Genomic DNA, 11,055 nt, shown 5'->3' on the forward strand with positions numbered 1-11,055 from the left:
AATTGGCTCAAACGCATTTTCTCTTCCTAAAACTGATTCAATGCCTGTTGATGGATCAGAGACTTCTGGAATATATCTAGCCCAACTCTCGGCTCCAATATCCGACAACAGCAAATGTTTTGCTTGGCAGGCCGGAGATCCCAGATAGCCTCCACAATAGGCGCAGTTCAGGGTCAACGCTCTGCTGAGTGGCTGTTGGGCAGAAACAATCGGGCTTTCAGCATCAATTAGAATCGAGCCAAGTGTAGGAAGCGCCCTTAGCGCGAAAAGGCCTGAAAGCGCAGACTGAAATTGATCTATTTTTACTCTTAAGTTACCTCCCCCTGTTGGGGATTCTCTGAACTCGAAGACATCCGCCATCAGGCCAGATAACAGAACTAAAGGAGAGAGCCACGACTACTCGTTTAACATAAGAATGTCAGTCTTCTGAACTAATTCATTGATTGACGGAAAATTACAATTTCAGAGCAGAAATTTTTGGCTGTCGTATGACTCGATAATCGCCATGTCCAGATAACGACTTCTTTGGAGTTTCTTTTTTTGCTCGTTCTTGCGAACGCTTCATTTTCAATTTGACAAGTTTTAATGCTTCTTCTCCAGTTGGGATCCTTGTTACCCGATGATGAAGTTTCTCGAGTGGATAGTTCGTCTTTCGTTGTTTCATTCTCACATTTCCCAATTTGGATCGATTTCCACATAGAACGGTTCTGATCATATCGTTGACGAGCCGCCAGTCTTTTGCCCATTCGAGAACGATAACAATTCGAAACGAGGGATTCTGAAAAAGTTGACAAGGTTGAAGTCTTTCGACCTTCTTACTTCGTTTCTGATCATTGTCTCGTTTATCGCCATCCAGTCCTTGATTTCTTCTAGGGTCCATCGTGAAGCATTGTAGTGTCCCACATGCATCAATCCCAAGATGGGGAAAACCACCGAACGGTACTGTTTTCCTGTAACGCGTTTCATCACGCTACGGACACACAATCTGTATTCTTGTTCATTTGGATAACTGGGTTCAACGACTCGGAGTGCGACTCTAGCCGCGCAGTTCAACTTGTTCGTTGAATGAATTGTTCCAGCTCGTGCCCTGCCAGATTCGACAGTCTCCTGTTTTAGTGATTGGTGCTACTGACTTGAAATTCCCTTTAGGGTTAACAGACTCTTGAATTGTCTCAGATTCCGGGTTATAAACATGCTGGGTTGAAAACTGATATCTTGTAAGCGATGAATTTGTCCCAATCACAACAGCATCAGCGTCAATTTGGGTGACCACCCCAATATGGAGAGCGATATGTCTCAACATCCAATTCAGAGGATACCGGGCCAGCGACTTCATCGACTTCGCAACTGGATGTGCGGGATACGACAGTTTTCGATTCTTTTTCTCGTTGTCGTAACTTCGTGGAATACTTTCCTCAATTTCAGAGATCAGAGGAATATCCATGGCGTTGACGATTGATCCACCACGACGACCCGACAATGACCATAGGTGTGAATCATCAGGGATGTCGGTCCGTCGACGTAGGGGATGATCACGGAATATCGATTTGTATGCGGCAACGTCATTTTTGTTTATCCCTAGCATACTTTCCACAGAATGATAAAATCGATAGTGGGAACACTTAAATATCGCATTGAGACCTCTGACAGGAGAAAGACACAAAGATGTTGATCTATTCATAGTGATCAGGCAAACAGTCTGCAATACGCCGCTTAATGTGAAAGCATGTGAAACAGCGATTCTCATTTTGAGTTCCAATTTATCGAAATTGACGAGTCCATGATTCGAAACATTTGTGTCTCGTATGGACTAGTTTGTTCACAGTTAAATATATACTACATACACGCTAACGAGCGGAATCAACATAGAGACATAAAATAAACACAAAAAAAAAAATTATCCTGTTCCCTTCACCGAAAATTCGTTCTTGAGGTACCACCTTGCCCTTTGGGTTCCTCTAGATGTGTACTGGCCGACTTCTTCTAAAGCGCTTCTCAATTGAGTCTGAGGAACCTTAAGCTTCGCCTGAAATTCCTTCAACATCACTCCTTCATCACCCCTTGCCTCGAACATTTTAAATATAAATTCTTTACCAAGCTAAGGGCTCAGACCGAGTACGTCCTCACCCTCTTTCTCCTGCTGTCATCTCTCTTCTTGTCATCTCTCTTTTTGTCATCTCTCTTTTTGTCATCTCTCTTTTTGTCATCTTTCTCTCTTCGTTTCTTCTCTCGTTTCTTGTCTCGTTTTCCGTGATCTTTCCTTCTGTACCTTCGATGTGTTCGCGCGTCCTGCATGAGCATGAACATGAGCTCGGGTGAGAGGCTTGTTCGGTGTGAATCAACCAGTGGCTGAGGTTGTGACGGATATGGCAGAGACTGTGGCTGAGATTGTGACGGATATGGCAGAGACTGTGGCTGAGATTGTGACGGATATGGCAGAGACTGTAGCTGAGATTGTGACGGATATGGCAGAGACTGTGGCTGAGATTGTGACGGATATGGCAGAGACTGTGGCTGAGATTGTGACGGATATGGCAGAGACTGTGGCTGAGATTGTGACGGATATGGCAGAGACTGTGGCTGAGATTGTGACGGATATGGCAGAGACTGTGACAACGCTGGACTCTTCCCAGGGATTGCCTCGAGAGCGTCGCCGATGGCGGAAAGCACCTCCCCTAGGCGATACCCTGCCAGTACAATCTGCTCTCGACACAGACGCTCAACATTTGCCACATAATTCGTGGAGAGTATGATGGGCAGTTTTCCATAAGGGTCCTGTGAGTTCCAATTGACGACTAAGGCAGAATGGATGAGGACTACTGCGATGCGAGAGCATACCTGGGTGTGCATCTCTGGTACAAATATCGTAGCTTTCTCTCGAAACCTCGTCGAATGTGTGAACATTCAATCGACTTCCAAAATGCGATTTCGGGTACTGATTCATGAGGGTATTCGCCTGAAGTAAGTCAGATCATTTTTCGAAGGCGTTCAGACGTACTCGATCAACAATGGCGTTTCCGCTTTCCTTTGGAAGTCGACACGCGTCCCAAAAGTAATGGAGGTTTGAGTGTCCATGACGAGAATCAAGCGTGAGCTGAACGATAAGAAATGAGCCTTTGGAAGCTGAATATTAGAACCGACCTTGCCGCCTCCCTTATCACCCTCAGGGAATTGTTTGGTAAACGTTTCACAAGCGTGAAATGGTTGGTGAATATCTCCCAGAGAGTGAATTATATATCTACAAAAATAAAGAATTGAGCCACAAAAAAAATGATAGTTGACTCACCGCAAGCGCAAATTCCAACTGAAACCATCCAGTGGAGATGTGCTAGTAGTCGCCCGAATATTCCGCACCCATGGATTATCTGCAAGGCATCACTACAGCCTGCTGGATCATGAGAAAGCTGACTTTGAGGTAATCCAGGAATTCCCTTCAGAAGCTTTCTAACATGTCAACGGCGCTTGTCCCTGGATAGGGTTGGTACTTCAGAGGTGCTCTAATGTCGATGTTGGCGGGATTGTGAACCCTTGATACGCGGTGAAGTGGATCAAAGAACTGGAAGGAAGCACATGTACTGTTCCCACATCAATCATGAACCCACAGATAGTGAAACTCCGGAATCCTTGAGATCGTCAGCCCAACTGGCACAGGAGACAATGCTTGACTTCCCTGCAAGACCGAAGCATGAAAAGAAAAGAAAATTCGGATCTCGCCTGGATAGAAGACATCAAAATGTATCAGCTGGTCTTCAATTAATTTGATTTGAGAGTTGGGGAGATTGGTTTTCGCAATTTGGGCGATAAGAAAATGTCCCTGAATGAAACGAACAGAATTGAAATGTCGGGATTGAAACCGTACCGTCGAGAACCACGCATCTGCACCCCAACAGATGGAAAGCAAAGCGATGCCGAAAAACAACATCATGTCCTGACAGGAAGACCTCTGCATGCAAGTGACCAGGTCCATCAAGCATTCCTTAGCGAAGCCCATTTGGTCGCTAGACCGTATTAGAGTTCACAACTCCGTTTGTTGTGACTATCGTTTTCTGCACCGGGTTGACTGTCACGTCACCGAACTAAGACATTAAATCGCCCGTCTTTCAAAACTGCGTTAGAATGGACTCTGATGCACAGATTGGACGATCCGATGCAGTCCCCCTCAAACTCGGCAACATCAAAAGCGTTTCGCAAGTCATCGTGCTTCCCACAGAACGCTGAGGGCTATAGTTTGACAGAAAGAAAGAACGAAAAATATAGACAACCTTAAAAATAAACGAACCACTTCTAAGAGGAACTACATCCCGACTATCAAGAAGGCCTACTTGGACTCCAGGAACCGCGAGTCCTCATAACATTGCTATCTCGTCCCTTCCAATCAAAGGATGAAGTTTTCAGCGGCGGACAGAAAGAAGAATCCGAATCAAAGAGTTGAATCTAGAACATTCAACTGTTAGAACGTGAAGAGAGCGCCCGACAGAACGATTAGGATTGCGCTAGTGACTTCGCATCTGGCAGGAGATGGTGCTGGGTTCTTTCCAGGGACTCGCTCAAGCGCTTCACCAATTGCGGAAAGCACCTCCCCTAGTCGATAACCTGCTATTACAATCTGCTCTTGACACAAATTCTTAACATTAGCTACATAACTTGGGGAGAGTGTGATGGGCATCCTTCCATAAGGTTCGTTCGAGTTCCAATTTCGGACTGAAGCAGAACGACTGACCACTACTACGATGCCAGAATCACACCTGGGTGGATCTTCGTACAAATATCAAAGGTTTCTCTTGAGACGTCTTCGAATGTCTTGAGATCCAAACGCTGGCCAAAATGCGACTTCGGGTAGCGATTCATGAGCCTCGTCGCCTGAGAGTCAGATCATTTTTTGAAGCTGTTTGTCTCCTGGCGTACTCGCTTAGCAATGGCATTCCCGCTTTCCTTCGGAAGTCCACACGCGTCCCAAAAGTAATGGAGGTTTGAGTGTCCATGACGAGAATCAATCTTAATCTGATCAAAAACGTTGGAACCTTAACATTAGGACAGACCTTGCCGCCTCCCTTATCACCACGAGGAAATTGTTTGGTAAAGGTTTCACAAGCGTGAAATGGTTGGTGAATATCTCCCAGAGAGTGAATTATATATCTAGAAAAATAAAGAATTGAGCCACACAAAAATGATTGATAATTGACTCACCGTAAGCGAAAATTCCAGCTGAATCCATCCAGTGGAGATGTGCTAGTAGTCGCCTGGATATTCCGCACCCATGGATTATCTGCAAGGCATCACTACAGCCTGCTGGATCATGAGAAAGCTGACTTTGAGGTAATCCAGGAATTCCCTTCAGGAAGCTTTCTAACATGTCAGCGGCGCTTGTCCCTGGATAGGGTTGGTACTCTAGTGGTTTTCGAATGGCGATGTTGGCGGGATTGTAAACCCTTGATACGCGGTGAAGAGAATCGAACAACTGGAATGAAGCGCGTTATCAGTTGGAAACACTTTATGAACCTACAGTTAGCCCAATGTCGTTGTACTTGAGCCGGTCAGCCCAAGTGGCACAGGAGACAATGCTTGAGCTCCCTGCAATATCGGAACATAAAAAGAAAAAAAACTTGGATCTTACCTGGATAGAAGACATCAAAATGTCTTAGTTGTCCTTCAATTAATTTGATTTGAGAGTCGGGGAGATTGGTTTTCGCAATTTGGGCGATAAGAAAATGTCCCTGAATGAAACGAACAGAATTGAAATGTCGGGATTGAAACCGTACCGTCTTGAACCACGCATCTGCACCCCAACAGATGGAAAGCAAGGCGATGCCGAAAAACAACATTTTCAGGCACATCTTTTGTGTCCCACAGAAGGTCACTGTCACTGTGTGGTCTGTACTCAATAAGTGTACTCTCAAGTGGCTGTGTTCACATGAATGTCCTGGGCCAGTAAGTCAACTCATTTGTACTGCTAGCACAACATGAACGACGCGAAGCATAAAGATGGCAACTATTTGTTTCTCGTAAGGGTTCGTTGCTTTGTTGCTGTGGCAACAACTTTCTCGTCAGTTGGCAGTCCCTGCAACATTTTACACAACTGAAGCTAGTGAATGGAGACCTCACCTTTCGTTTGCGAATTGTATAAATGATCTTTCGCGAGATATTTGAAGGAAAACTAAGGAATCCTGACTCCCCCTCATCCTCCAATTCCTGCGTGAAGCCCTTTAATCGTTTCCTCTACAATTCACACTCACCTCTTCTGACATCAACGCTTCGGGAAAAGGATCTTCCTCTATCATTTGCCAGTGCGAAAACTGCACGTGCAATGAAACTTGACCGCTTGCTCGACTCCTTAATTCGAGTGCTAATCCGAACGATTCAATAATTGGAAGAAACGCCTCAACTGCGAAGAGACTCGTTCCCTCACGAAGCGCTTCGGAAACGATTTGAGCCCGTCGCTTTGACAAAACGCCATAAGCGCGTCCAAGAACTTCCTGCTCACAGTGCAGCTCTACAAAGAGGAACAATACAAGCGCGTGGCAAAAGGAAGCCTCACCAAGACGTTGCACTGCTTCGTAGATTCGGACGCGACCTCGTTGCATTAGAGAACGACGACAGCAATCCTTGATGCAGCTGATGACCTGATTTTTTACAGTTTGGACAAGCCACTCAGCAACCAGTAGTTACCTGCCCAGAGACGGGACCGTATGGTTGGCTAGCTACTGTTGTCGCTTTGTCGTCTTTTGCACTTGGAGAGTCTCCGATGGATGAATTGACTGCTCCTCCATCAACAATACCGCCCTGATTTGTGAAAGCTTCGATACAAAACGCAACACCCCTACAATGAACGACAGTTAGAACTTGGAACCGCCAGCGAAGACTCACACAACTGGTTCTTCACAGAATGGACCAGATTGAGAGGCCAACTCAAATCCAGTAATCATAGAAGGGAGAAGACGACGAAGGGAAGAAGGAATCTCGGAGAAATGGTCATCTGTACAGAATCGATGAAAAATGCACAACACAGTGTGAACCGACCTGGAAGCTTCTGCCCAGATTCAACAGACCAGAAAAAAAGATTGCGACTTCCACGAGAAACAGCGACGCCAAGAAGACGTCCAGGACTGCGCCTTGAGCCAGAGAACACGCTCAACGAATCCTTGGGGGCCCGAAGAAGTCGATTGCTGGATATGGAATGCTCCTGATCTACACTCGGTTCTTGGTCGCTGTCCCACGAATGCTCCCAAAGATTTGCAATATCTTGATCGAGGGAATCCAAGTCTGCAAAGTCCATATCTCCTTGAGATCCATAGAGGCTTGGGTCCTTCAAATGGTGATCATGCTGGCTTAGTCTCAATTGCAGTTCTGCTGCATTCTGATCTAACCACTCCAGAACTGCACAAAAAAACAACCATCCAACACAGCATGGAGTTTACACTTTCAACTCACCAGCGCCTGGTAAAGGTTCAGCTCGCATTCTAAATGCGTAGACGTTGTTCGGTGTCACACCAACCACTACGTTGCTTTTGTCAGATTCCATTTGCAATGAGGCTCCAATTGACGGAAAGGAATGTTTCAAACCTCCATCATAGTGTGAGTCAGATGCAGGATTTGGGACATCAGATTCCTCACACGTGTGTACCGTGTTGGGATCTTCTTCGATTCCTCCAAGTTTTTCGGACACAACGGAAGCCCACGGGGGAAACGGAACGGCAGTAGAGATTGATTGCGTTGGCAATGAGGGCTGAGCAAACGAAAGACTTTCCCGTACAGCAACCACAGGAGCTGAAACTGAAACCAGCAGACTCTTAAGATTTCCAGAACAATCTGCACTCACCATTAATCTCCACTTGGGCGTAAAGGTTCTGAAGGTCGTTGATACATTTGTCCAAATGCACTTCGCCGGAACATCCCAATGTCACCTCGCCACTATCGAGAACGTCTACTTCGACTCCAGGATCTGCTTTATAGAGCGTGGCAAGGCCTCGTAGCATTGCAGTCGTGTCTTGAAGGTCTTTTGGTTCCAAACAAACGCGAACAATCGCGGATGAGATCTGGCAAGAAAATGGTTTCTGATACGCGGGGATCGTCCAACCACTGCTCACTTCAGAGTATGGAGTTTTCAACGGCGGACAGAAAGGGGAATCCGAAAGAGTGATACATCGATCGATGCTTGAAAGAGTCCGATCAGTCTGTTCAGAAAGATGGAAAGCAAGACAGAATACTAAAAACTTCAGTTCGCAGCGTTGTATAACGTCGTCCTCTAGTGACTTCGCATTCTCACCCGGAGTTCTACACCACGATTGAGAGCTTGTCTCTTCGCGTGAGGATCTCTAAGCGACATCACCCACGCAAGTACGTCATCGATCTGATGACTATCAGTGGATCCATCATCAACTGACGGCCTCTGAAGACACAGAGCAACCACAGCGCCAGCGCGAACCTGAACAACATCAAGATTCAATCTCAAGATGGTCTCTAATGGAGTTTATCAGAGGCTCAGTACCATTTTCGTTTCGACCAGATCCTGTCCTAAAAGATAAAACATCCGACTGACAATGACAGTCGATGTTTGAGTTGTTGACTCTTCGCTCGATGACGACAAACATCGTTGCTGTAATAGAAAGATAATTCGAGTATTGAATGGATTACATAACGGAGTCGCTACGATATGATCACTGATACGATATACTGCCACTCAACTTTGTTACAATCTAACTCACTTGAACAAATTCAGTTCCACAGACATAAAGAGTAGTCCCTACTGAAACGGTTCCACTCAACACTCTTGAGATCGTCACAAAATCCGAGAGCCTCTCATTCCCTGTTCATGCAAAATAGAGCAACGACGCCAAGGGTGTACACACCACTCAGTTTGTCTCCAGTTAACCTTAAATTCCTCAAATCGGCTCCCAAGAACTTCGCAGCATAAATGACGATGCGATCATCCGGGTTTGTTCCGCATTTTCTCAATGAATCGTAGACGCGAAGCCTCTCAGGATTTGCCTCGCTGTTCTCCTTTCTTGTCGAGGAATTGTCAATCTTCGCATCAATTCCTTGAACATAGGTTTTGAATCCTGGTAGCAATTGCACCAATCTGTGTTCAGACGATTCAACCGGACTTGGGAGCTTGTCAACGATGGCTTTCTGATCAAAAAGGCATGTGGTCATCATCAGATTCAAAGACTTACAAGAAGATTTGTTGACAATGGCAACCATGCGGACATTATAGCTCTGATTGCTGAATTGCTGTCTTTCAGGCTTGACGCATCTCTGATAGCTCCGGATAAGTTCAAACCATGCAGGATTTTATTAACGCTTGTTCTATCGAAATTGTGTACAGTACAATTGTACACCTGAAGTACAGAGAGACGTATTCCATTATTCCACTTCGTCAGTGTCTCACCTTCCACAGCTGATCGAAAACCAATTGGATGATCATCGGATTGCTTGCGCTTCTGGGAGGCTTTCTTGAAATGACTTTGGTCTTTGGGTTCAAATAATAATCTCCCCACAATGCTGCTGTCAGTTTTGGAATGGCCTGTTACAACCATAGCCTGTTATCACCATCTCATACAGAAACGAACCCCTGATTTACAAAAATCAGAGACGCACCTTATCAGGAAGTTCCAACTTCTGTGCAACAGTTCGAGCGAACGTCTTCAGGTCAAACGCCCAGCTGTGCAGAGAAGAGCAAAACACGACGTTTTCTGTTAAGAAACAGTAACAACAACACGTTTGTCTTTTTGGACGTGGCCAGCAGGCAATTACGTTTTTCTGGGCTGAATTGAACTTCAGCTTCAACTTCGTCATCAATTTCAAAATGCTACAAAAGACAACAAAATTGAAACAGTTTAGCCATTTCAGTTGCACCTGAGTGTTAATGTCTTCATCCGTCTCTGGAGCTTTCGTTACTGAAGATCGCATCGCTTCCTCTACTAATAGTTGTTGCGTTGTCACGTTCACTTGTTCCAAAATTGTACATAAGTGGGAATAAACTTCAGAGGGAGACAAACATAACTCAGTGAAAAGACGGTCCATCCTGTTCAAAGCATTGATGATAAGAGAGATATTCCACAACGCACTTGTTAATCACAAGAAGAAGTTTCGTTCGTTCAGCGAAAGCCCGCAAAATAACTTGTCGCGTCTGAGGGCATACTCCTTCAATGGCATCAATAAGGATTAAGGCTCCATCACTCAGACGTGTCGCAGCGGATACCTGGACAGAGAAACGAGATCAGGCGTTTGTTGATGGATGAAGGAATGACCTCAGTAGAAAAATCGACGTGGCCTGGCGAGTCGATCAGGTTGATCCAGTATGGCTGAGAGTCGACTTCCGGAATAAAGCTCAGTGTGATGCAACTGGCCTTCATTGTTATCAAGCGACGTTGTTCATCTTCACGCGAGTCAAGAAATCGTAACTGCCCAGCTGAGCGTTGACTGATTAATCCATTAGAAGAGATGAGATGATCAGAAAGAGTTGTTTTGCCTGAGGGATGAATGAGTCCATCCTGTCTGGTTGGAGCTCACCATGATCGACATGCGCTAGAACGCACACGTTACGAATTCGTTCTGGAGATGAATTCCCTACAAGATCCGGATCAAACACTTTGTACGCTAGATGATTCCGTTCCATTCAGAATTTCAGGTGAACCATCTGTTCGCAGGAGAACCATCTCACTCTTGTCAACTCACTCAGTAACGTCAGTATAACTCACTCAGTATATATAACTCACTCAGTATATACAACTCACTCAGTATATACAACTCACTCAGTATATACAACTCACTCAGTATATATAACTCACTCAGTATATATAACTCACTCAGTATATATAACTCACTCAGTATATATAACTCACTTAGTATATATAACTCACTCAGTATATATAACTCACTCATTTTCCCAAAGTTACGGATCTGTTTTGCCGACTTCCCTTAACTACTTTAGTCTAATGACCAGAGGCTGCGAACCTTGGAGACCTGATGCGGTTATTGGTACGGCTAGGGGTGCAAATAATAATTTCCCTTGGGGTTTCAAGGACAGATAGCAGCGCACCGCACGCCCCAAAAAGT

The 11,055-nt window shown here is 45.2% G+C and overlaps 1 protein-coding gene across 1 annotated transcript; it reads right to left on the reverse strand.

The window, feature by feature from the left end:
* Positions 1-5,989: 5,989 nt before the first annotated feature.
* On the reverse strand, positions 5,990-10,615 carry LOC129617399 (elongation factor-like GTPase 1). The gene is made up of 18 exons (XM_055532640.1): positions 10,510-10,615; positions 10,248-10,468; positions 10,065-10,198; positions 9,853-10,021; positions 9,751-9,805; positions 9,171-9,520; positions 8,847-9,126; positions 8,703-8,803; positions 8,486-8,593; positions 8,264-8,422; positions 7,817-8,171; positions 7,429-7,770; positions 7,018-7,374; positions 6,865-6,973; positions 6,667-6,817; positions 6,228-6,620; positions 6,103-6,189; positions 5,990-6,058 (listed from the first exon to the last, which is right to left on the reverse strand). The coding sequence occupies exons 1-18, from the start codon at positions 10,613-10,615 to the stop codon at positions 5,990-5,992; spliced, it is 3,546 nt and encodes a 1,181-aa protein (XP_055388615.1).
* Positions 10,616-11,055: the final 440 nt, after the last annotated feature.

The sequence above is a fragment of the Condylostylus longicornis genome, unplaced genomic scaffold (genome assembly GCF_029603195.1).
Source record: "Condylostylus longicornis isolate FDR11 unplaced genomic scaffold, ASM2960319v2 ptg000519l, whole genome shotgun sequence".
In the NCBI taxonomy this organism is placed as follows: Eukaryota; Metazoa; Arthropoda; class Insecta; order Diptera; family Dolichopodidae; genus Condylostylus; species Condylostylus longicornis.

Bases quoted from the DNA above. Each gene is read 5' to 3' on its own strand.
- LOC129617399 (XM_055532640.1), bottom strand. From the start codon at position 10,615: ATGGAACGGAATCATCTAGCGTACAAAGTGTTTGATCCGGATCTTGTA. The intron at 10,199-10,247 runs GTCATTCCTTCA...TTCTCTGTCCAG, and splicing joins ACGTCGATTTTTCTACTGAG to GTATCCGCTGCGACACGTCT. The intron at 8,423-8,485 runs GTACTGAGCCTC...GATGTTGTTCAG, and splicing joins ATCTGGTCGAAACGAAAATG to GTTCGCGCTGGCGCTGTGGT.